General features: G+C 36.8%; 1 protein-coding gene across 1 annotated transcript; it reads left to right on the top strand.

Annotated features, from left to right (window-relative positions):
- Positions 1 to 16,566: 16,566 nt before the first annotated feature.
- Positions 16,567 to 21,553, top strand: LOC109168692. Its single transcript, XM_019317677.1, has 10 exons — positions 16,567 to 17,123; positions 19,357 to 19,468; positions 19,551 to 19,619; positions 19,691 to 19,755; positions 19,854 to 19,993; positions 20,130 to 20,175; positions 20,258 to 20,337; positions 20,451 to 20,986; positions 21,081 to 21,263; positions 21,486 to 21,553. Exons 2-9 carry the CDS (start codon positions 19,416 to 19,418, stop codon positions 21,136 to 21,138), a joined length of 1,047 nt encoding a protein of 348 aa, XP_019173222.1. The 5' UTR covers positions 16,567 to 17,123; positions 19,357 to 19,415; the 3' UTR covers positions 21,139 to 21,263; positions 21,486 to 21,553.
- The last annotated feature ends 6,298 nt before the right edge of the window (positions 21,554 to 27,851 follow it).

The following is a 27,851-nucleotide window of genomic DNA, read 5'->3' as shown; positions in this document are numbered from 1 at the left end:
AATGGGGAGTATATCTCCACGACCCTACCAATAACGTCAAACATGTTAATAAAAAAAGAATTCAGATGTAGATTAAAATTGTAAATGAAACTTACCAACGAATTGTTTATCATCTACAGACTTCAAAGATGAAAATGATTTCAATAAATAAATTTGTCTAGAAAAGTTGTCATTTTTTTAAAATTCTTTAACCAAAGTACCATAGTGGAATTACAACATAAAATAATGAGTGCATTTTTTGAAAATATAGAAATTACTTATCACCATAACATTTTTAATGGCATAAGCTTTTCATTGTTTGAAAAGCTTACAGTACTTACCAACATGTTCCCTTGGTATATGAGCATGAAGTTTCCTACAACGAAGTAAAAAAGAAAAGTGTTATTTTGCAATTTATTTTTGCAGTATAGGAAGCAGCTTTGTAATGCATCTTTTTCCCAATTTCATATACAACACGAGTTCTAGAAAAAAAGCAGAATCGAAAAAAATATCATTTGATCGGGAAATATGCACTCTCTAGATTTTATGGAATCACTCCCCTTTCTCTATGGGACTTCATATAGGTGCACACCAATCACCATCTAATAGCTTTGAAAGTCTTCAATGGAGAAATATCATAGGCAAGAATAAACATTGGAGTCGTATAAAAAAAGCAAAATTGAAAAAAAAATACCTCTTGATCGTGAAGCATGCACTCTCTAGATTTTATGAATTCACTCCCCTTTCTCTATGGGACTTCATATAGGTGCGCACCAATTGCAGTCTAATAGCTCTGCAAGTCTTCAATGGAGAAATATCCTGGGCAAGAATAAACATTGGAGCTGTAATAGTTGTATGTTTGTATACATATCTATATCTCTATATATACTTACTCAATATAAAAGAATGAATAAATAAATATAAGGAAAAAATATTACCAATTAATATAGGGAAAATGGCACTTTTTCCCCCTGAGTTATATACCTATAGCATTTTTCCCCCCTGAATTATTGAAGTGGCTGTTTTTCCCCTTGAAATGTTAAATGGACATATTTACCCTTAAAATAAATATTTCATTTATTTTTTTTTCTCCAACAAATTATGACCATAATTTGGTTCAAACCAAACAAACACTATAGCAACCAAACTGAAATATTCCAATTACAATTTAGAATCGAAACCCAATATTTAGAGTTTATTAAAATCGTGAACCGGAACAGACGGTTCATGTTTCGAACTGAAAAAATAAAATACATTTATTGTTGAATTTAGACTATTTTAAAATAAAAAATAAAATTTTAAAATAAAGACGGTTCAAAATCGCGAACCGGAGCCGGAACCGCCAGTTCACGGTTCAAGATTCAATTTTTTTGATACATAATTTTAATAAATTGACATCTAAATATTGGGTTCTAGATCTGAATCATAACCGAAAACTTTTAATTCGATTGCTTTAGTGTCCGGCTCAGTTCAAACCGAACCGTGGTCATCCCTACGTATACGCAATAATTTGTTGGAGAAGTAAAATAAATAAAATGTTTACTTTAAGGGTAGAAATGTCAATTTAATATATCAGGGGGAAAAAGCACCACTTTTTAAATAATTGAGGGGGCTAATGTGCTTACCTAAATAATTGAGGGGGAAAAATGCTATAAGTATATAACTCAGGGGGAAAAAGTGCCATTTTCCCATTAATATATTTACCAATTAGGTTAATACGTGAATATGGAAACAATATTATCAATTAATAGATTTTAATTAATTTCTATTTTACATTTAGTTACCAAATAAGTTTTACTACAAAAGTTTGGGCGGGAAAATGTAATAGGAGGATTTTACTTTTATATATATATAGACTAGTTTTTTTACACGCTTTGCGCGAATGGGATAATGCCCAATGATTATTTTTAAATAAGTATTTTAAAGTATATCAATGCAATATTATATAGGAGATGTTTATGAATAGGTAAATAAATGTTGAATTTGTTTATTTAAATTGGTAATTTAAAGTATATAAATTGAAAATAATATATGAGAGATTGATTATAATTGTCACTAAAATAAATGTTTGCAATTTTGTAATAACTCTAGTCTAAATACTTAGTTTTAAAATGATAGTCTAAATAAATACTATTTTTAGTTTAAATTTCTCTAATTCTTCATAATTCTCTTTTGGGTAGCATTGTCATTGTTTTCATCTTCAGTGGGCGAGGCTGGCTGCCTACGAGCCCTCGAGGAACTTCCAAGAACGCTAAGTCAACCCAAACAAGTTAATGTGGAAATATGATTGTTGTGCTCTTCCCCTGATCATCCCCTTGCTATGTGTTAATGTGTATCGGTTGTTGTTGATATTGAGTGGTGGCCACTACTGTTGTTGTGCACGTTGTTGATTGGTGATTGTTGATGATCATTGATTGATTATGATTGATTGTCCATGATGAGAAAAGATGAGATGTAATTAGTGGAAAAGAAAATGTTGGTGGTTGGCACAACGAGTGTCCGGTCATTGTACTGAAGGTACAGGCCTCGCGGTTACTATGCTATAGGCACAAACCCACCTTAGACTATCTTGCTAAAGGCATGGGTCAGGTTATAAGTGTTGCGATGCCATGTCAGGGCTATATGCACTGAACATGTTCTTTCTTTTTTATTTTTTTTGTTGGTAGTGTGTCATGTGCCATTAGGTTACAGGTGGCAGCATAGAGGGATTCATCATGCAATGAGATTATGGTGTAGGAAGCTTTAGATTTGCATTGTTGCGTATATGACTGAGATTTTAGTTGTAATATGGACAATGATGTAAGAATAATTTTATCTGATAAAAAAATAATAGTATAATATTTGTAAATTAATGTACAATTGTACCATTATAAAAAAAATACAAAAAATATTAATACCATAATGACCTAAATCATTCTAATAATGCAAAAGCATAATTGAAATATTAAGTTTGTTCTAAATAATCAAAAGAAGATTAATTAAACGTTTTTTTTAATAAAAAAAAAACTTAACCAAAATTTATTATTATTTTTTAAATCAAGAAAATCAAATGATTTTTAAAGTTCCCGATTTATAATCTTTGATGCTCAACTTTGAATGCTATGTATTTAGTCGGGCTAATTACTTGATCAAAGTTTATGTTTAATTTTATATTATATATATTTTTAATACATTTTAACATATTCATAATATATGTTTAAAAATTATGCCAACTCTAATTGGGATGAGGTTCGAACCTAAGACCTTACTTATATAAATTAATGAGTATGTTAAGAATAATAAATAGTTAACGGAATATTCCGTTAATAAAGTTTATACTAACGGAATTTAGGGTTATTTTAGGGAAGGAAATAATATAATAGAGGGTAAATAAGGAAAATCATTAAAAATTACTAAAATCAAAATAATATTAATCATTCATTTTAAGAAACAATAGGACCGACATTTTTTTGTTCCAATTAAGGGCCTAACATTATTCGCTCTTATTAAAAGTGTAGATAGATAGATATATATATATATATATATAGATTGTTCTTTTGTGTGAGCGTGTGCATATGAATGCAGAACCATGTGCATATTAGTGCTAGACTATGCGTGCATTTGTAATAACTTAAACCATACACAACCTCAAACGCTCACACGCACAATATAAATAGTAGATTATAACAACACAAGATAAATACTTCGTGATAAAAACATCAACATTGTACATCCAATAAAACAAATAAACACTATAAAATCCAAAAAATATATAAATAATGAATTTAAATGTGTCCGAATGACGAGGTGGTAATCAAATATTATTCGCAAAAACAGCAGCACACTTGATGTTCCTACCCCGATGAGCCTTGAAATTATAGAGATTACAATCTCCCCCATGTACACAAATCCACAACAATTGTAAGCACTCTGCATCATCTTTACGTACCAATACTATGTGCGCATAAACCACACGATGATGTGCGCGCACCTTAATATGTTATGACAATATAATAATAAGTGCAACAACTTAATATGCACATACTCCATTACACTAACACGCATACACCGTAATAAAAGAATATCAAATAATACCTAGCTACGCACACCCAAAAAAAAAAAACACTATTTACACACACACAAAATATAAAGACGAGTATAATAGTGTTGCTCCAGAAGTGCCTCTTTCAAACACAAACAAATCTATAACAGCAAATAACCTGCAAAGTATAGTTTAGGAAGATAAATCACTATTATCATAACAATATTAAATGAGTACTTAGAGAGTAGTTTCATAGGATTTAACTAATTCCTTAACTAAATTTTTTCTTTAATTTATTATGGCTTCTGATTCTTTTCATATTATACCATTAATAGTATTTACCTGTGCATTGCACAGTCATTGAAATTAGCAACATAATATTTTAAAAATGCATTATAATATTATCCTCTCCTCTACTATAATAAAGCATAATCTTTTTGGTAAATAAAAATAGAAAAATGTTTTCGCCCAAACAATACTATTATCAATAGTATTTACCCGTGCGATGCACGGTCATTAAATTTAGCAACGTAATATTTCAACGTAATATAACTAGTGATAATAGTAATTTTTGACATAGTATCATTTGAGTGGGAAGTTTTTCCTATTGTTTTTAAAGATTTTTGATATAGTATTGTTTGGGTGGAAACTTTTTCCTATTTTTATTTACTAAATAGGTTATTATAGTAGAGGAAGAGGATAGTAATATCAACTATAATAATGAGTTCAAGTAGGTGACTTTAACTCTCTAAATAATAAATCAAACAATGAAATTCAGTCTTTTTTTTTTTTTTAATGCTATTTACGCAATTATAATGTAGTAGAGGAAGTCTATATATACAAGTATAAATAAGAGTGTGTTTGATTCGCACATAAAAATTAGAATCGGAATGAAAATTAAATACTTGGTAATGGTATGGGTTTTGGTGAAAGTATTTTGTGTTGGTGATAATGAACCAAAAATCGATTTAATATCGTAAAATAATATTTATATATACACACACGAAGTATATAAAATATTATTCGATATATTATATCTGATATATATATCTGATATATATATATATATATATATATATATATATATATATATATATATATATATTTGTGTCTATATATATATATATATATATATATATATATATATATATATATATATATATATATATATATATATATATATATATATATATAAATCAGACCACCATGGTTATATGCATGAATATCTACGGAAAAGATATATACATATCAACCAAATGGAATTTATAATACACAGATTATAATTCCAACCAAACTATAACATAAAAGGAGGATTTTTGCTTAGAAGCATAATCCAAAACCGAAAGAAGGAAAGATTGGCTCGTGTTTGGGTAAGGGTTTTTAGCGTGAGTCAAGAGACCACTCTTTCCTTAAAACCTTATTTGTCACCTCCCAAAAGTGCTAGGAGCGCCGTGGCCTAGGTTTCCCAGGATAAAACGCGCTACAGTTCGACGTTCGAGCACCCAAACGAACGAACCCGGCGAACTAGAGCAAAGCCCTGAACACAGTTCGGCTTAAGAAAGGAGTAGGAGCAGAGTTTTGAAGAGAGAAAACACTTCCTGTGTTGTGTGTTCTTGTCACTATGTGCTTAGAAAAATCTGCTGCACTCTACCCCCTCCTTATATAGGGATTGAGGAGTGAATAACCTTTATTATGACATTTAGGGGCATCCCTACAACTTCTGTAACATCAACCATTAACATGGATGTTGATTCAAAAATTAAAATTGAATTTAATTCAAAGAATTAATTACATAACAGCTGAATTAAATCCCAACAGTCACAAACAGGAGCTTTCTGGTTCGTGTATACTGTGCAAAATTTCGGCCGCCTTTGCAAAGTTTCGGCCAACTTGGCTGAAACTTGCAATTGCAAAGTTTCGGCCAAGCTGGCCGAAATTTGAATTGCAATTGCAATTTGCAATCCATTTGCCGAAACTTTGAAACTTGGAAGTTTCAATAGTTTCGGCCACTAGGCCGAAACTCACACTAATCAACACTATTGCAATCCATTTGCCGAAACTTTGAAACTTGGAAGTTTCAATAGTTTCGGCCACTAGGCCGAAACTCACACTAATCAACACGAACTTTCATGGCTTTGTCAGAAAATGAATACCGAAGTTTGGCATAACTTATGTCCGCAAGGCAAATTTCGGACGACATTCGTGCCCGCGCACACGAGATTAGGCTTGACCTAAGCCTTTTCAATCTCATTCTGGGATTTGATTTGCACCCCCCACCCTGCGCGCGAGAGAGAGCCTCTATGCTATACAATTCAATAAGCTTAAAAATAGCTCTTGTATATAAGGGGGGCAAATCCTCTTCCCAAATCAATGTGGGACAAAAGCTCACTTTTTCCCTTCATTTTCCAACTCAAATGGGTCTACTTTGAGAATCAATATCTCATTCACCCATTATCCGTTTTGAGCGTACAATATATCAATCTCTTCGTCTCACTACGAAGAACCCAAATCCACTTTGACCCGACTCAAACCGGAAGTGGACCCCACTGATAATTGTACCATAAAATAGCCACTTAATATGCCATTTCAAGCTATTTTTCCAACAATTTTGCATGTTTGGTAGTTGGGTCCGAATTTGAATGATTACCTATATTGATATTTGGTTATATATGACCCTATAATGAGAATAAATGTTTCAAAATTATAAAAATAAAAAATCAAGAAAATTGATCATAATATAATGACATCCAAAGCACCAATATGAACAAAAAAATCAAAACAAAAATTTAAAAGTAATAATCCAAACTTAAAAATCATATTACCAATGAGATGGAATGATACTTTTTTTAAAATTAGGGAATGAGATTTTTAATTGAAGGGGTAATCAAATCTCATAGTTGTGTTTTAAAAAGTTGTCAACAAAACACTAATTATGATTTTGATTCATATTTTTAGTGAGTAAACCCATAAATCAAACACACCATAGTGTTATATATATATATATATATATATATATATATATATATATATATATATATATATATATATATATATATATATTCAATCCTTTTTAGAAATAAAGTTTTTGATCAGCATACGAACCAAGCCGAAGGATCCCTTAACTGTATAAAGGGCTATTAAAACGATGTTGGAAAAATAGCATTAAAATGGCTTTTTAAGTGGCTATTTGTGGTAAAATTACCAGTGGGGTCCACTTCCGATTTGGATCGGGTCAAAGTGGATTCGGGTTCTTCGTAGTGAGACGAAGAGATTGATATATTGTACGCACAAAATGGATAATGGGTGAATGAGATATTGATTCCCAAAGTAGATCCATTTGAGTTGGAAAATGAAGGGAAAAAGTGAGCTTTTGTCCCACATTAGAGACTCTCTCTCGCGCGCGGGAAAGGGGATGCAAATCAAATTCCATAATGAGATCGAAAAGGCTTGGATCAAGCCTAATCTTGTGTGCGGAGTCTCGATCTCATTTTCCAACTCTTTCGCGTGGCCACCACGAAATGAAACAATGAAACATTTGTTTCATATTTCGTGGTGCACGAAGTGAAATGGTTTCACTATTTCGTGGGGGCCACACGAAATGAAACAATGAAACATTTGTTTCACATTCGTGGTGCAGGAAGTGAAATGGTTTCACTAGCCCACGAAATGAAACTTTGTGTCACTTCTTTTGTGTGCCACTTTGGTTTCGTGTGAAACTGGAGTTTCGGCTATGGCCGAAACATGGGACAACATGGGTTCGGCCTTGGGGGCCGAATCAGCAACAGACTTTTTGCCTTCTGCTTTTAGACCGTTGTGAGATTAAATTCAACCGTTACGGAATTAAATCCTCTATTAATTCTAATTTTCAATATCTAAATTTAAATCTTGGATAATGGTCATGTTGTTTCAAGAGTTACAAAATTGGTTTTAAAACCAATTTAAATGCCATGATGAATGCTATTCATTCTTTGATCCCTATATAAGAAGGGGTAGAGGGAGCAGATTTTACACAAGCACATAGTGACAAGAACACACAACACAGGAAGTGTTTTCTCTCCTCAAAACTCTGCTTCTACTCCTTTCTTAAGCCGAACTGTGTTCAAGGCTTTGCTCTAGTTCGCCGGGTTCGTTCGTTTGGGTGCTCGAACGTCGAACCGTAGCGCGTTTTATCCTGGGAAACCTAGGCCACGGCGCTCCTAGCACTTTTGGGAGGTGGCAAATAGGTTTTAAGGAAAGAGTGGTCTCTTGACTCACGCTAAAAACCCTTACCCAAACACGAGCCAATCTTTCCTTCTTTCGGTTTTGGATTATGCTTCTAAGCAAAAATCCTCCTTTTATGTTATAGTTAGTTGGAATTATAATCTGTGTATTATAAATTCCATTTGGTTAATATGTATATATCTTTTCCGTAGATATTCATGCATATAACCATGGAGGTCTGATTTATATATATATTTGTGTGTGTGTATATATATATATATATATATATATATATATATATATATATATATATATATTTCGGATATAATATATCGAATAATATTTTATATACTTCGTGTGTGTGTATATATAAATATTATTTTACGATATTAAATCGATTTTTGGTTCATTATCACCAACAATCTTAAAACCTTATAATTTTGATAATGAACAAATCGGTGGAGTCCAAGAGTATTAGATCCGTGAATGTTGCCGGAGGTGCACATTTAAATGGTCGGAACGGCAACGATGTTGCACATTCCGTGATGCCAGTTGATGGCAGCAACGTTGGAAATGATATTTCCATGGGAGTTGCAAAGACACACGATGTTGCTCCGGAGAACTTTGGTTCACGAACCGGTAGACCTGTGGCTGGTGGCACACAATTGGTACCTATTGTGTTGTCTAGTGGATTGGCTAAAAGCCATGAAGGATCCTATGATGTTGTGATCACTACATGGTCTGAGGACTATTGTAGTGTGACCAATGACTTCAACCGTAATCAAAGGAAACTTAAGTGGAAGCTTAGCTTTCAAGATGATTATGGAAAGAAGGAGAAATGTCACTACGAAGCGAACCGTCATCCTGGTGAAAAAGTTGAGGATAACTTCGCTATGTTTAAGACATGTGGATGGTTGGACGAGTGAGGTCACAACCTAGGTACCCCCGATGTGCGCTATGGACCACCCTTCGTGGAGTGGACGGTTGGAAAATGGAACGAGGCACACGGGTTGAAGGATTACTACGAGATAGGAATAATGGAAATTAGTTTCCAATGTAATTTTCCTATTTATTTATTTTGAATAAATGTTGTAGTATCCTAGTGATACATTTTATTGTTGAATAAAATGAATTGTTCCATTTTTTTATTACAAAGGAAGGGGGATACCCATACAATCTATGCCTACATTGAGGCTTGAAGCCTAAACCTCCCACATAGGGGAGCAATCCGATACCAGTGGACCACAAACCACTTGGTATGAATTGTTCCATTTGTGGGTATTGAACTTTGTATATTTTAAAATATTCTTGTGTGATATTTTAATATATAAAAGATTCAATATGGGTGCGTAATGCATCATGGAGCATTAATGGAAAATGCTAAAATGGCTTAACGGCCGGAACAGAATGTAACAAGCATGTTACATGTTGAAATTCCGTAACGAACTTCGGTTTAGGTTCAGGTAGAACGATACAGATTTCAAGCATCAATTTGTCAAAATTGGAATAACTATATAATCGTGAGCGTCACAGCTCAAGTGTTGAATATTTTATATAATATTCTAAGAACGATTATATGAGTTTGATTCAACTAGTCGGAAATTTGGTTGATTTATTCTTGTTAATTGTGTTATAATTAACTTGATCAAAATTCCAAATTATACTAGTATGAAATGTGATTTGAGACAAATTGTTGGGACATCAAATTAAGCTTGAGCTTAATGAGAAATGCTAATTAAACTTAGCATTGTGGTGCTTAATCGCACTGGACGTCCAAAAATGTTGAATTAGCATTATGCAAGAGGCTAATTAAATTTAGCATTGCAAAAAGTGTTAGGTGATTAGCACGAAAGGAGGCTTGGCTAATTGTGTAATTAGCTAATAATCCTTGTGCTAGGTAGCACTGGAATTATAAATTAAGCAACCGAATGTTGATGTGAATTTATAATTTAAAGCAATAGAAATTACTTGGGAATCGGCGCGTTAGTTTGGGAGCAATGATTCGTGCTTGGAATAGCATGTTTCGTGCATCATTACTAAGCACTAATTCATGCTTCAATTTTTGGAAGCAATGATTCGGGTTTGTGGCCTTCGGTCAAAAACCGAATGGATTTGTAAAGGCTAATCTGTTAGCTTCTACGAGATGTGTTAACGTGTAACACATGTTTATTCTTTATGAGAATAAAAGGGATAACCAAATTAATTCTAAATTAACGCGGTTATGAACGATCAATGTGGTGAGCATGAAACACCGATTGGTGATTTCGGCGCAAGTGTTAGTGTCGTGCTCGAGCGTACGGTACGGTATTCACCTCAATCGAACGTTGTTACCGAACACAAATATCAAGACGTTGATAAGTTCGGGTCTACCTCAAGGTATGTGGGGTGAGACAATACTTTGGACAAGTAAGTACCTTTTAAATAAGGTTACCCGCATGAAATTCTTACGAATTGTGGATACATAGGATGCTTTCCTACGAATGCTTGAAATGTGGGGGTGTCTTGCCAAAGGTGTGTATTGGTTCTTGGAACACGAGTCCAAGAGTTTGAATGTACATAAGAACACGAAAAATTGATTCAAGAAATTCATCGTTCTTGGAAGATGGTTTTTTGTGAAGGATCAATAAAAAACCTAGCACGTTGAAAGGAACTTTTGGCGTAGCTATGGTTGAAGGCTGTGAAAGAGAACCCGAGCTCAAAGCTAGACATAGCAAGAGAGCTAGGATTGAAAAATCCTTTGGTCCAGATTTTCTGACGTACATGCTAGAATGTGACGCACATATCTAACTTGTTTACTAGGAAATAAATTGGACTTTCTGACAAGGTTGTAAAACCTAGGGATCCTAAGTGGATCACTAGTCACAAGACAAAACCGGTTGGTTATATTGAAGTAAAATGGTCAGGCTTGTAATTGTAGATTACATGCAACGCGAGTGCAACGATTACTTCGATATGTATTCTCTGGTGATGAGAATGCAATCCATTAGGATGACACTTGCCATAGCCGTTTAGCGAGACTTGGAAGTTCATCAAAATGGATGTATCCCTTTCTTAGTAGACATGGAATGACCCGAGGGTCTGTGGTTCCACGCTGTGAAAAGAAAGTGTGTAATTGGTGAGATCATTGTATTGTTCGAAACAATTGCCTTAGTATTTGGCATGTGAGTTTGATCATACAATGATGACCAACGAGTTTAGTACAAATAAAAGTGACTAGTGGGTCTACGTATTGCGTACGATAGACGATGATATCACTGTTTGTTTATACACGATAAACTCATTGTGGGTAGTAACGATCAAATGATCAATTCTACCAGAAACATGTTAAATTCGAGATTTGACATGAGAGGTGTGAGTTTGGCAGATTTAATCCTCGGGATTAAACATTGTGAGAAGACCATATGGTCTCGTGGTTAAGCCAATCTCATTGTGTTGATTAAGTCCTTGCCAAGGATGCTAATCAAATGGCTTGGACACCGTTAGATACTAACGTACAACTAGCCAATAATCACGAAGGTTGAACATCTCACGGAGAATACATTCAGATTATTAGTAGTTTAATTGCATCTAATGGGTTGTACTAGGCTGGATATTGCCTTAGCGGTTAACGAACTCGGTAGACATACGAGTAACCCTAATGTTGCGCACTAGAAGGCAATAGCGTGAGTTATGAGATACTTAAGGTATGCTCGTACCCTAGACTACACTACGTGGGATATCTAGCCGTACTTGGAAAGTATAGCACGGATATCAAAGGACGCTAAGTCCATTAAAGGCTACGTCCTAACGTAGGCCAGTGCCGTCGGTTGGACGGAAATTCTCGAAATGAATTTGTGATAGCTAAGGTCCGACGGGATCAAAGCTGAGAGCCTTACACTCGTGTCGCGAGCGAGTAGGCCGAATGGCTATGCCATTTTTCGGGAATGTTCCTAGTGGTAAACTCGTACCTCCAATTTGTGTGCATTGTGATGGTCAAGCCAAAAATTGGTTAAGTACAGAGTTAGACATAGAATGGTAAGTCTAGACTTATAAGTCGTAGACATAATACCATTAAACAATTACTCACAACGAGGGTTATCTCTATTGACTACGTGATGTCAAAAGATAACGTAGCGGCCGCTAACTCGCTAACCCGAGGGTAAGCAAATGGTTGTTGAGAAATTGGAACGAGGAATGGGTCTAAAGCCTTTGGACTAAAAGTTCTATAGTGGATACCCAACCTAGCTGGCACCTAGGTTCAATGGGACAATTAAATTATGGAACGGAGCGTGTCACTGTGGGGGTCTCGGACTCCCTACCACTCCTCGTTAGAAACAGTGACTCCCGCACGAGGCTAGCATGTTGATGCTTTAATGATTCTTGAGTATGCGGGATACTCGAGAAAGAATCACCTATGAAAGAGAGAAGTGAGGGTCGCTTCAAAGGATAATTGTTGGGCATAGTTCTTTAGAAACTCTCGCAGAACCAGGAACGGTGACCCACGACCAAAATGGGCACACTCATGAGAACAGAGCATGGTTAGAAGGTTCCTGTGTGAGATATGTCATCGTCTACACAAACAGCAGTCGGTTCAAAGACATCGCGTTCTACCGTACAGCCAGTAGAGTAAATATATCTTCACAAGGGAAGGTTCAAAGGGTATAGTGACTCCCTACCTATCCTATGCAGGGATTGACCGTTTGAACACAGTTGTTTCCGATTTCAAAATACCCCGAAAATCAATTTTTCATTCATGTGGGGGATTGTTGGAAAAATAGCATTAAAATGGCTTTTTAAGTGGCTATTTGTGGTACAGTTATCAGTGGGGTCCACTTTCGATTTGGGTCGGGTCAAAGTGGATTCGGGTTCTTTGTAGTGAGACGAAGAGATTGATATATTGTACGCACAAAACGGATAATGGGTTAATGAGATATTGATTCTCAAAGTAGACCCATTTGAGTTGGAAAATGAAGGGAAAAAGTGAGCTTTTGTCCCACATTGGGTTGGGAAGAGGATTTGCCCCACTATTTATACAAGAGCTCTTTTTAAGCTTATTGAATTGTATAGCATAGAGACTCTCTCTCGCGCGCGAGAAGGGGGTTGTAAATCAAATCCCATAATGAGATCGAAAAGGCTTGGATCAAGCCTAATCTTGTGTGCCGGGTCTAGATCTCATTTTCTAACTATTTCGTGGGGGCCACACGAAATGAAACAATGAAACATTTGTTTCACATTCGTGGTGCAGGAAGTGAAATGGTTTCACTAGCCCACGAAATGAAACTTTGTTTCACTTCTTTTGTGTGCCACTTTGGTTTCGTGTGAAACTGGAGTTTCGGCTATGGCCGAAACATAGGACAACATGGGTTCGGCCTTGGGGGCCGAATCAGCAACATGCTTTTTGCCTTCAGCTTTTAGACCGTTGTGAGATTAAATTTAACCGTTACGGAATTAAATCCTCTATTAATTCCAATTTTCAATATCTGAATTTAAATCTTGGATAATGGCCATGTTGTTTCAAGAGTTACAAAATTGGTTTTAAAACCAATTTAAATGCCATGATGAATGCTATTCATTCTTTGATCCCTATATAAGAAGGGGTAGAGGGAGCAGATTTTACACAAGCACATAGTGACAAGAACACACAACACAGGAAGTGTTTTCTCTCCTCAAAACTCTGCTTCTACTCCTTTCTTAAGCCGAACTGTGTTCAAGGCTTTGCTCTAGTTCGCCGGGTTCTTTTGTTTGGGTGCTCGAACGTCGAACCGTAGCGCGTTTTATCATGGGAAACCTAGGCCACGGCGCTCCTAGCACTTTTGGGAGGTGGCAAATAAGGTTTTAAGGAAAGAGTGGTCTTTTGACTCACGCTAAAAACCCTTATCCAAACACGAGCCAATCTTTCCTTCTTTCGGTTTTGGATTATGCTTCTAAGCAAAAATTCTCCTTTTATGTTATACTTTGGTTGGAATTATAATCTGTGTATTATAAATTTCATTTGGTTAATATGTATATATCTTTTTCGTAGATATTCATGCATATAACCATGGAGGTCTGATTTATATATATATATATATATATATATATATATATATATATATATATATATATATATATATATATTTCGGATAACAAAAAACGAATCACACTTTTACCACTAAACTATACCCGCTACAATCCGATTATTGTACACAAATATACCTTTTGTCGAACAGGAGAATTTTGATACTCAAAATAGGGGTCATCACAAAATCGTTTTTCGTGGGGAGAATCAAATTCAATCTTAATATATTTGAATATTAAGGACATTCAATAGAATATAATTCTAATAGAATATAGAATAGAATAATAAATAATATAAGAATATAAGAACTAATAAAATAACAAGCATTTTTTTTTTATTTCTAACTCTTTATTTGTAAATCGTTGGAACAAAAAAAGGCCCGGCTGACTACTGACCAGGCCATGAGAATAAGAAGAGCCTCTATATATATATATATATATATATATATATATATATATATATATATATATATATATATATATATAAAGAGTTAATCCAAAGTTAATGTTAGTTTGTACAACTATATATAAGTACTAGGCTAATAATCAAAATTATTATTCTAAGTTATTTTTTTTTTAAAATAATTTTTTAGCTAACAACTAAAGTAAAAAAGATTGTTTATTTAGAAAGTAAAAATAAGTACAAGATCAACCCGTTTTAATCAAAATGAGTACAAAATCATGTTTGAACTATAAAGAGAAAATTCTCAAAATAATCATCCGACTATGACCTTTTCTTAAATTGGTCATTTGACTTTTAATTGCACCCAAAGTAGCCATCTGACTATAGTGAAAACCTTGAATTGCCAGTTTTACCCCTCATTTTAACACCCACTTAATATCAAAGCTAACGGATGACCATTTTGGCTTAAAATTCAATAGTCGGTGGACTACTTTGGGTGCAATTAAAAGTCAATGAACCAATTTGACAAAATGCCATAGTCGGGGGACCATCTTGGGAATTAACTCGTTTTTAATAATATAAAAACAAAAATTCAAGACAATTGATCCTAATATAATGACACCCAAAGCACCAATATGAACAAAAAAATCAAAACAAAAATCTAAAAGTACTAATCCAAACTTAAAAATCATATTACCAATGAGATGAAATGATACTTTTTTTAAAAAAAATTAGGGAATGAGATTTTTAATTGAATGAGTAATTAAATCTCACTGTGTTTTAAAAAGTTATCAACAAAACACTAATTATGATTTTGATTCCGATTTTTAGTCAGTAAACCCATAAATCAAAGACACCATAAATAAATAGAGTCAAAAATATATTTTTGTTATATTATGAGGTATCAATCAAATTGATTAAAATATGATATATTTGATAATAAAATGAACACTTTAATTTGTGGCTTCAACCACTTAATAGTACGTAGTATACTCATGCTTGAATCTTTTGTTAGCTAGGTCCTAATATAATATAGCCCTGGGTTATCACAAAAGTAAATACTACCTAAAAAAAAAAAACTTCAATATTTTATGTTGGATTTTAGTTTAGAAAAATCCGTTAAAGATGTTTGCTTCTTGGTAAAAGTAAATAAGTAGGGATATCAATATCTCCAATAGTTACGTTGTTATATAGTGAATTATGGACCTATGGTCTACATATTGTTGTGTGGACTATAATCGTCAAATAAAATTGAAGTAAAATTAAAATGATACTTTAGTGTTATTATAATGAAAGAAATATGTTTGAAAAATAAAAGTAATAATCATATCACATTTTTATCAAATGAAAATATAGTATAATTAAAAATTAAAAATAATATTTTATTATTGTTATAATGAAACTAGTGTGCATGAAAAAATAAAACTAAAATTCAACGTCATACAATAACATATATTGTGTAATGACCTAAAATGCAATTAAAATAATATTTTAATATTAAAATAATTAAATTAGTGTGTGGAAAATGAAACAAAAAAAATAAAACTCAAGAAATAATGTATATTATCAAATGAAATTATAGTAAAATTAAAATATACTTCCTTTCATTTCAAAAAAAAAAAATGATACTTCCTTTCAAAAAAATGACACTTTAATATTAATGTAATTAAATTATTATGAAGTGAAAAGGAAACTAAAAAAACATAACAATTTTGTTAAATGAAAGTGGAGTGTAATTAAAATGATATATATTTTTAATACTACTAACTCTATTACAATGCAATATTGACTCCACTAAAACTCGAACACACACCATTTCATATAAAAAAACAACTTGATGCCACTAAACTACAAGAACCTTAGCGATTAAAATGATACTTAATCCATAATAAAATTTATGTCCACAGTACCATCAATTTTGGACCAATTTTGTTGGGCTGTCGAATTTACTCCCTCAGGCCCACCGCTGCTATTCTCCTCCGGCCGCTGCGTCCTCCGCTGACGGTGCTGCTCCTCCGCCGACCGCCGCTGTGTCCTCCGCTGACCGCCGCTGCGTGCTCCTCCTACCGCCGCTGCGTGCTCCTCCGACCGCCGCTGCGTGCTCCTCCGACCGCCGCTGCGTCCTCTTCCGATCGCCGCTGCGTGCTCCTCCGACCGCCGCTGCGTCCTCTTCCGATCGCCGCTGCGTCCTCCTCCGATAGCCGCTGCGTCCTCTTCCGATCGCCGCTGCGTCCTCCTCCGATAGCCGCTGCGTCCTCTTCCGATCGCCGCTGCGTCCTCCTCCGATAGCCGCTGCGTCCTCTTCCGATCGCCGCTGCGTCCTCCTCCGACAGCCGCTGCGTCCTCCTCCGACCGCCGCTGCGTCCTCCGCGGACCGCCGCTGCGTCCTCCTCCGATCGCCGCTGCGTCCTCCTCCGATCGCCGCTGCGTCCTCCGCCGACCGCCGCTGTGTCCTCCGTCAACCGCCGCTTCCCTGACGCATTGGTATGTATTTGTTTATGGGGTAGAGTCCCGCGTTTCTTTTGCTTATTTGAGCTATCCACGCAGCACTTGCTGCATATATTTAAATGCCTAAGAATAAAATATTGTTAGAATGTTAGGTTTCATGCCTTGGAATAAAATATTGTTAGAATGTTAGGTCTAATGCCTTGGAATCAAATAAATGACATAAAATATCTTATTTAATTCGAAGTTTTGAGTTGGAACCTCATTAACTACAGAGCTTTTTAATGAACAAACATTGGAATAACTTAGATTTGTCAAACTACTGTTGGATCACTCCTTGGTTAGTGATTGTCTAATCTGACCTAAATCTGAACAGTATCAACTTCTTGTTAATTGGGATTTAGCCATTTAGGGATGCTTTTAAATGTTTTAGCATTTGGCTGCTTGGATTGTAGTTAGATCAAAAGAATTTGGTACAGAATTTGATCTGTAAACAACCATACAGGATTTGTTAATGAAGCAACAAATAAACAACCACCAACTGCTAACCAATACACACTATGCATCAATACTCAATAAACTCATTTACATACAGGATTGTAGTTAGCATTTGCTTGTACAGAATTTGTAGCATCAATACTCAATAAACTCATTTACATACATGATTGTAGTTAGCATTTGCCTGTATGTAAATGAGTTTATTGAGTATTGATGCATAGTGTGTATTGGTTAGCAGTTGGTGGTTGTTTATTTGTTGCTTCATTACTTTGTATTGGTGACTTCCTTATTAGAGCGCTTTTTAATTTGTTTTAGAGTGCTTTTTTTAATAAGTTTGTAAATGAATCAATTAGGGAATATCTGGTGGCTAATTAACAAGTTATAAATGCTTGAGTATATGCTAATAGGTCAGTAGGTTCACCTAGATCATTGTATTATAGGAGAATTCTAATTTTTCTCTCAAGAGTCTATTGATTTCATTTATCTTCTATATGTTATTTTGAATTATGAGAAGGCTTACAATAAATAAATTTTTAATGTTGGACTGTTTAATTGCAAAACTTTTGGATTTGAAGTATTTTCCTTTCAATTTTAATAGCAAATCATAATGCATTTAAAATCAATTTAGTCTTGAACTATTTTAGAATATTTTTAGTTTGTTTATGAACTAATCAATTAAAGGAAATTTTGGTGACTAATTAGCCAGTTACACATGCTGAACTGTGTGAATGGTCAGTAAATTCACCTAGATGATCGCGTTGGTAGCTTCCTAGTTACTAGGGAACTCTCCATTATTCGCGTTGTTTCTTTAAGAGGCTATTAACTCCATTATTGTTCTCTAAGGAATTTTCCGACACTCTTTTTTCTAACATAGGAACTAGAGCTTCCCTTACTTATTTGAGAACGTTTGTGTCCCTTGCGAAATTGTTCGAGTCACTTTTATCCGTTGAGCGACGGCTCTTCCACTCGGCGGCCTCATCGTGGTGATTAGAGGACACCTCTGATCGTTCACCTCTAATGTGATACGTTCCCTTGGTTGGGTATTGAATAAGAATAAGGAAGAAATTCACTCAATCGTTCTAAAAGCGCTCTGTCTAGCCGGGGGGTTTCGGGGAAGACCTATGTGGGGCACCTTTTGGGTGTGGGAAGGTAGGATTTGCCATCAAACTTATGAAATAATTCAAAACAATTGGCCTGAAATCAGTAGGGCAATAGCATAGCTATTATTGACCTGACCCCTATTACTTAAGCCTACTCTTTCTTCAAGATACGAAACTAGCAGCGCTATATTTAGTGACGGAAAAGTCCGTCGCTATTCCCATGCAAATTTGGTCATTAAATTGTCGTGGTAGGAAATTAGCTTTTTTTTTTTTTTTTTTTTTTTTGGGTTTAGCGACAGAATTTCCGTCGCTATTTACAATGATTGACTACTACTGCGCTGTTTATTGTTGATTACAATGAGTTGTTAATTGTCATTCTAAGAATATGATAAATTGCCATGAAATTCTTGTGTTGATCTGATCTAAGTTTAATATGCCAAATTGCCAATCAAGTTAAGTTTTATCCTTCCATATTATTTTGTTGATTGATTGTATTATATTGGTTGGCAAACTTTGATGCAATTAATTAATTGATCTGAGAGGATTTTAAGTTGTTAAGTTAGCACTTTAAATTGTTTTTAGCACAAGTTAATTGTTTTAATTTGAAGTCTTTAAATTGCCGTGTATCAATTCCCTTTGGGTTTGACTCCTTGCATTTGCCACTATTACTACAGTGATTTGTGCGACTTTATTCAAATTGTCCATCAATACACATTTGCAACTTTTCGCAACGATGTTCAACAATCTTCAGCTTTTCGCTCACAATGCTCGTCTCCGTCATATATGGTGAAGTTTGCTTATCTCCGTCATGTTTTCCATTTCCCTGGCGTTTTTTAAACTGAAATGCTGTTATCTCTTGCTTATGAAGGAGGGCGGCGACTCTACGCCCAAAATTTAGCAGGGAGGAGCTTAGTGAACTCAACATTTCTGAGATCTGGTGAGCTATTAATTCTAGCATTTCATTCCTATTCCAAGTTAGTTTACTGATTTCGTGTTTTAATTATGCAGCGAAGAGATTTTGAATCCACATAATTTTGCAGTGCTGCCTCTGAGACTTAAGGCAACACTCTTGGGTAAATGTTTCAGAAAATGCAATTTTAGCTGTGTCATTCAGCACTCCCTGCAATGCCACTTGCATCATCTGTTTTTTTTTTTTTTTTTTTTTTTTCAGGTGGACTTGCGATAGTCCACAAACAGAAAGTTAAACTTTTTTATAGTGATTTGTTGAGTTCCTTGAAAGCTGTGAACGCAGCACTACCATCCCGACGCAGTGAGAGAATAAGAGCCCGAGCTAATCCAGTCATCACTGAGGTATGTTTCAATTAATAGCAAGAGTAGCAGTTATGGCAAAAATTTATCATAAACAGACATTTCCATATTGGATTTAATTGAACTAAGGCTGTTAAGAAATTTTACTCTTCTAAAACTCGGTTGCATTTTCAACTAGTGTGTAGCCGAGCAGCCTCCTCATTTGCCAGATGATTCATCTTCTGGTTAGATATTCTAATAAATCATTATTTCTAGATTCTCATTGCAAAGACCAATTGTAATAGGCAAGTTCTACTTCATGTGCAGGAAGGACCTTGAACATTCAACCCCCTGAACCATCACCATCTCCAACAGAAGGAAATATTTTTTCAAATAGTTTAGAAAATGTAAACCACTTTACTGTCTACAAACTTTTGAATATGTTTTTCAATTTTCTATTTGTGATTACTTATTTTGGTTATGATGATCTTTGACGATTTTGAGTTAAACGATCCAATAGCTGCAGCAGGTGATATTGGACAGGATACAATTGCAGATGATGTCGGTGATGATGTTGGTCTTGCTCAAGAAGCAGATGATATTGGACAGGATACAGTTGCAGATGATGTCGGTAATGATGTTGGTCTTGCTCAAGAAGCAGGTGATATTGGACAGGATACAGTTGCAGATGATGTCAGTAATGATGTTGGTCTTGCTCAAGAAGCAGATGATGTTGGACAGGATACAGTTGCAGATGATGTCTGTAATGATGTTGGTCTTGCTCAAGTTGGACAGGATACAGTTGCAGATGATGTCGGTAATGATGTTGGTCTTGCTCAAGAAGCAGATGAAATTGGACAGGATACAGTTGCAGATGATGTCGGACAGGATACAGTTGCAGATGATGTCGGTAATGATGTTGGTCTTGCTCAAGAAGCAGATGAAATTGGACAGGATACAGTTGCAGATGATGTCGGTAATGATGTTGGTCTTGCTCAAGAAGCAGATGATATTGGTCTCCCTCTTGTTCTACATGATTCATGTATGGATACTCAGGTTTGTTTTCTAACATGAGTAACTAACTAACAGACCTAGAAAAACTATGAAAAACTAAGAGCACTCGTAGTTAGTCTAATATTATACTTAGCAGCCACAGGACCATACTACTGTGGAAGTCCCACTTCCACCCCAACGCCGTGAGAGAATAAGAGCGCGAGCTAATCCGGTCATCGCTGAAGTTCCACTTCCACCCCGACGCAGTGCGAGAATAGGAGATCGTCCGGCCATCCCTAAATGTTGGTTTTCCAGCACAAAAAGAAGAAAAAAGAAAAATGTATGTCTCTAACTCTCTGAGGGTATAAATGTAATTTTTAATTCCTTTGGTTCCACTTGGCCTAAAACTCGGATGCATTTTCAACTAGTGGGTAGCCAGGCTCAAGGAGCAACATCCTCCTGTGCTGCATGGTTCATCTTCTGGTTAGATATTCTAATAAATCATTTCTAAATTCTCATTGCAAAGACCAATTGTATAAGGCAAATTCTGCTCCATGTGCAGGAAGAACCTTGAGCATTCAATTCCCTGAATCATCATCATCTCCATTTGAAGGAAATAGCTTAGAAAATGTAAACCACTTTTTCTGTCTACAAACTTGTGAATTTTCAGTTTTCTATTTGTCTGATTACTTATTTTGATTATGATGCTCTTTGACGATTTTGAGGTAAACGAACCAATAGCAGCAGCAGATGTTATTGGACAGGATACAGTTGCAGATGATAACGGTAATGATGTTGGTCCTTCTCCTGTGCCGCATGATTTATGTATCTATACTCAGGTTTGTTTTCCAACATGAGTAACTAAATAGCAGACCTAGAAAAACTATGAAAAACTAAGAGCAATCGTAGTTAGTCTAATATTATACATAGCAGCCAGAGGACCATACTACTGTGGAACAACCTGAAGTTCCACTTCCACCCCAACGCAGTGAGGGCCCGACATTTGTATCAACCCAGACACAGAGTCAAAGTGTTGAGCAGCATTTTGATGATTATTCACTCAATCGATTTCGCGAGTAAACTCATGTTTTTAACTGTAAACTCAGATTTGTTATGTGATCAACTTATTCTTGTTAGTGACATGATGATGCCTGCAGGGATATGAAGAATTTAGTTGATGCTCCCAATTCACCATCTGTACGAAAATTGAGTGAGTTAACAAATAACATAAGCAGAAAGGAGGCGTCGATGTTCTTTTATCTTACTTGCGGTATGCATATCTCTGTTTCCTCCCTGATATCTGATATATAGCATCGTTCCAATTCAAAACTGAACATTAACTGTGCTGCTTTTATGAAGCTCTTGCCACAGAAGGGTTCATTAAAGTTGAACAGGAGGAACCATATGGAGAAGTTTTAATCACGAGAGGTTCAAAGACCGTTTAGTAGGCTTCCAGCTCCAGCTCCTACTCAGGTAGTTATAGAAGATGGGATGTGGAAAGTTATTATTGAATTGGCCTGAGTTTTGGCAAGCTTTTAACCTTGATCACAACCGTGCAGATTTAATCTGGAATGAGCGCACTTGGCAGGATTGCAGGAATTAAGAGAAGCATTGCAGGCTGAGGTTCATAGTCCAGAAAATTTTATAAGCACATATTCATATTGGGTTGGTTAGTTGTGTATGCCTCTCCCACGATTTTTTTTTTTTGTTCATAATTCCATGGGAAAGAATAGTAGCATTACAATGTGCAAACTTTTGAATTTTACTTCTCTCTTGTGCTAGAAGGAACAGAGTTAAGAGCTTCATTCTAGAACCAAACCTAAAAAGACTACTTTACTGCTTAGTTCACTTGTCAATTGCCATCATAGTTGTCTTGAAGTTTTAGTTCTCTGACTTCAACCATTTCTGATGCAGCATGTATGGTTACGTTGCCTTGGGTTCTCCAATTCTAGATTTTATGCTAAGCCTCTAGACTTTCTATGATAGGTGAATCACTTTTCTTTTGTAGGTTAACAAGAAATATAAATGTTTTAAAATTGATCTTGATGGCTTGTACAAAAAGAATACTGCTACTCAAGAAAAAAGAAATATGTTGCTATTAAAGTACAATTTAAGGATGGAACACCTTATGAGGTAGCAATTATACTTCATACATTTTTATCAAGTTAACACTATGCTCTTAAGAATTAGTTACAACTATCAGCTTGTCACTATATTGCTATGCCATCCAGGTAATTGAAAAGAAAGGTCTTGATATAGTTAGTCGTGACTGGAGCTTGCTATCAACGGAATTGGGGGACTTCTGTCTCCATCAAATACAATCTAGAGGGTAGATATGACAACGTCCTTAGGCGATCCGGTGAGAGGATCTCGAGGGTCGGTGAATACGTTGGGGGCGATAAGAAAAGGAGATCAAATGAACATAGGAAAGGGAATCAATTGTATTTAGAAAGGAGATCAAGTGTATTTATGGCAATGAGAACTTGTCTAGTTTAGGCCCTTGTACACCCTAAAAAGGGTTAAGCTTTAGATACGCACACAAAGCAATACGACACATTTATTATTCCGGTCACCGGGTTCTTATTTTTCGGTTGTGTTGGCCTGCCGATTGACTACCCCGGTAGTCAATAAAACCAACAATGACATTGTCTGTGGGGATCGATACAAAAGGTTGTGTCGTTCTAGCCAACTAAAGAAGAATCTGAAACAGAAAATGACAAGAACAAGGAGAACTCAGGTTACCGGCGGTCAGAACTAGGCGTAGCAGGCACGGGATTTGCGAGAGCAGCTCAGTCGCTAAAGCTCCTGCGAACATGAGCAAACGGTCAACACCCGTCTAAGTGTTCCATTGCCTAACAGAGAACTAGTCATCAACGCACCTCCGATCCCCCACCAGTGACGACTGACCCCATTATCGTTGAGGTAATGAATAGAATGCTAGATCTCTATGAGCGTGAAATTGGAGTGCGAACGGCGACTGCTCCAGTAGGCATCATCACCCCACCTCCTAGTCAGCAGACAACAGGAGTCCAACCACCTCGTTCTGGGCCAGTGGAACGAGAGAGGTCTGTATCCTCCCACCGCTCCTATGTTCGTTTAAGGCTGGGTCCCGTGATGACTCATCGTTCGACCTTTGATAGGCTTGGCGACCAGGTTGTACGGTGAGAAGTCAGTCTGGTTAATGGGGAATTGTGAAGGGAAGAAGAGCCATGTGAGCCGAGAAATAGGCAAGAGCGTAGATACGCCGCTCACATGCAGATGGAAACCTATTCAATGCATGAGAGTAGTACCGAGTCGCCTGCAGGACCCCCCCCCCCCCCCCCCCCCCCCCGGTCGGGTTCGAGTGGAAGTCGCTCGACCTCGCCCAGGAGGTCTGCGACCTGAGGAAAAATTGGAAGGAAAGACACCTAGTATGCGCAGTCTGCTACCTGCCTCGCCCTTTATGTCTGAAATATTGGCTTACAAGGTGCCGGCTAAGTTCACGATACCTGAGCATCTTACCTACGATGGGAATGACAATCCAAAGGAGCATCTGGTTAGTTTCCAAGCCCGAACGCGAGTAGTCGGTACTGAAGAGCCACTGATGAAACAAATACCCTTTTTAGATTTAATAAATTGACATGAGTGGTCGTGCACTCTCATCCCTTAAGAGAGGACGAGAGTTTGAACCCCTCTAGTATGGAAAAACTAATGGAAAAGTGTCAAATTTGCCCCCTAAGTCGAGTGGATAGTGCAATTGGGTTCCCTAAGTGAAAAAAGCTTCATTCAAGCCCCCTAAACCGGTAAAATTGTTCAATTAAGTCAAATTTGACTTGTTTATCAAGTTAAATCCATACGGTGTTGACATGTGTCCTTAATTTTTTTTAAAATGTTTTTTTTTATATTTATTAAAAATTAAAAATATTATTTATTATAAATAATTTTATATAAAATAATTAATTAAAATAATTAAAAAATAAATAAATTATATATTGTATATAAAATATATATTATATATAAAAAACGGTAGTTGTCGGAAATGACGGTGACATCCATGCCATCTCCGATCAGCAGAACTATGTTCCATTTCCTCTTACCAATCTCTACATATTCTCTGTACACTCCCTTCTTGACATATATGACGTAGCGGCAGGAGCTGAGTTCAGGGGCGTGGAGATGGTGTGTTTTATGGAGGTGAAATTCACAGTGCCGTCAAACGCCGCCACAGCATCCGCCACCACCACATTAGACTGTAGAAGTCTTCGGTCACCAAATTTTAGGCAGGAAGGGAATTATTTAAGCTTCATGCCTTGAAACTTGGGGCTGGGAATTGGGTGTACCATAGCTAGAACGTCGCGGAATCAGACTGTAGAAGTCTCCGGTTATAATGAGTCTCTGGAACTAGGGCCACGTTCTAGGCCGCTGAGGATCTGATCAAGAGTCATGGTCGATCTGGAACGAGGGCGGTGTTAGAGAAATGTAGTGATTGATGATAGGGAAGTGAGGAAACAAGATCTTCGGGCCTGTAATCACTTTCCTATAAGCTTTAAATCTCTCTCATATAAAGCAACAAGGTTCAAGATTTAATCTTATGGGATACAAGAAGATGATGAAATTCTTAAGTTGCTTTGTTTAAGAATTTCCTGTAGAAATGCAGTACTGTGAAATATCTCAGTCTGCAAGTTTATTGCATGCCCTATAGGAGTTCAAAAACTCAACTTCCATAAAATATATCTTATCTGATATATCAGGCATGGGAAATATAATTATATATAAACTATATAATTATAGTATGCGTACTGCATTCAAATTTATGGGTAATATATAAATATATATTTAATACTTGTAACTAATGCATGAAACATGCAAAAGCTAAGTAAATAAATAATATATAATTATATATTAACTTACTACATTTCACGCATGCAGGTATTCCAACGAATTCATTCCATTTCACATTTCCACGCATGCAGCCAAGTGAAGCCAAGAACTCGTGTAATTCAATAACATGACCGAATCCTTCCTTTCGTTAATTTCAAGCATGCATGCGGCAAGGCCGAAACTTTTAGACAAAAGTTTCCACTTGATAAGCAACTTAATGTTTCCTTTCGTTAAGCACGAATTGAATAGAATGTATCAAATCCTTTAAAGCCAACACGATATGTTGTTTTAAAACCAACGAAAGCATTGATTCGTGTAACCCAACAAAATGAATAAAATGCATGCCATCAACTCGTTAAACCTGAATCTTTCGATTCGTTAAATTAACGAATTTGATACAATCGAATCCATCGTTTAAATAACGATTTGTGCGCAACATTCATATTTCTCAACATACTTTCTACCAAACTAAAATAATATTTATAACTCCACAACTCCAAATATTATTTAAGCTTTTCATGGTAGTTCATCTGAACCATTAACTCTCATTACTATTGATGGTTTTTGGGTTTTCGGGCCCAAGGAGGTCCAACACAACCTATAGCTGGTGGATACACCTTTCACGAAAGGGTTTGAGTCTTAGTAAAATATGATGCCTAATAGTACTTGTCTATTCCCTCTCCGGGTTCTGGATTCTGTATCATACAATGGTGGAGGAGCCCTTTTTATAGTGGCTCCTCCTCTACCGTCTTAAAGGCTCATGATGGCCGACTTAAAGGGTACATTCAATGCGCCGAGCCGTTGGGCGACGTTACAGACTCTGCCAACGGCTCTCTTTGGCTAGTAACTAGCGGACCGAGCCCGGCCTTTAATGCCTCAACTGTGCTGAAGGCTCCCTCAACGGCTCTCTGGACCGAGTCCTCTCCTAGGTCGGGCCTGGGCCGACTCCTCGTCCCCGTCTGGTATTGGGCCGTCCTTCCGGTCTCTGAACTGGGCCTCCCTCTTTGGACCTGGGCCGAGTCCTGGACTCGGCCCATGCATTCTTTCTGGGCCTCTTTTCTTGGGCCGGGGTTCTCACCCCATCAACTAGTCCCTCACTTTTCCATACCCGGTCCACCAACCTGGGTTTGGAAAAGTAGTAACCCTCTCCTGCTTACCGAATCCGTGCCTTGAATGACTCAGGATTGGCCCAGATTATTCGCTATCTCCCGGATCTCGCGGGACCGTTCTGATCTCCTCGGCCTGGCCTGACACCTATAAATGACCTTGGCCGCTCTTTTCTTAACTTACTAATCCCTCATGGGTCGCTCACCACTGAAAGGGAAGCAGATTGATTTTGGGTCGCCCCGGCGCCCTTTGCCTTTGAAACGGACTCGCCCTGAGAGGGAGCCTAAAAGGAAGGCTCCCCATCCGACTTCACAGAGATCACCTGCTGGCGCCGCCTCTATGGCTCTTCCTCCGCCGACTCCTGCTCGTCGCGAAGTCGCTCCGACTTCTCGCCCTTCTCCTCCTCCGGGGTCTGCTCGAGTAACTTCCCCAGGCGGGACCGTTGTTACCGTGCCTGTCCCAGAGCAGTTGACCTTTCGTATGACCTTTTCTATTCCTCTAGATGACCTGGACGGTCCGGTTACCGGGTTAATGAACGAGGAAGACTTCACTCGTTATCAAGAGATGTACCCGGATGATGAAGAGCTGGTTGTGCCGCCGCTCATGCCGGCGTTCTGGGATTCGCTTTGCCCACCCTCTCCTGGGCCATCGGAAGGGTTCTTTGGAAGCGGCTCCTCCTCGCCGAGTGAGTGATCTTTGTGAACTGGGGTCGGCCGGATTCTCTAGAGGGGTAGTTCTGTTAGGAGCACTTGCTTACTCTGTAATAAGCTCCTTGTAACCTGCACCTTCTTTTTATAATAAAATATTTCCGGCCTTCAGTTTTTCTCTTTTTCAGTATATTTAGTGCACTCGTCCGCCTCAATTGTCGAGGAGTCGACTGCGATGTCGAGTCCTCCTTCCGCTTGACACCTGTAAATCTCGCTTCCCTGGGCGAGCCAGGCTTTTTCCAGTTTAGCGTGCG

The sequence above is a fragment of the Ipomoea nil genome, unplaced genomic scaffold, assembly GCF_001879475.1.
Source record: "Ipomoea nil cultivar Tokyo-kokei standard unplaced genomic scaffold, Asagao_1.1 scaffold3213, whole genome shotgun sequence".
NCBI classification, from domain to species: domain Eukaryota; kingdom Viridiplantae; phylum Streptophyta; class Magnoliopsida; order Solanales; family Convolvulaceae; genus Ipomoea; species Ipomoea nil.
Note: the sequence above shows the minus strand (reverse complement) of the source record. Positions and strands in the feature narration are given on the sequence as shown.

Coding starts and splice junctions, on each gene's coding strand:
- LOC109168692 (XM_019317677.1), top strand. CDS start 19,416: ATGTTCAACAATCTTCAGCTTTTCGCTCACAATGCTCGTCTCCGTCAT. Junction 19,620..19,690: donor CTCAACATTTCTGAGATCTG/GTGAGCTATTAA, acceptor TTAATTATGCAG/CGAAGAGATTTTGAATCCAC. Junction 20,176..20,257: donor GCCAGATGATTCATCTTCTG/GTTAGATATTCT, acceptor CTTCATGTGCAG/GAAGGACCTTGAACATTCAA.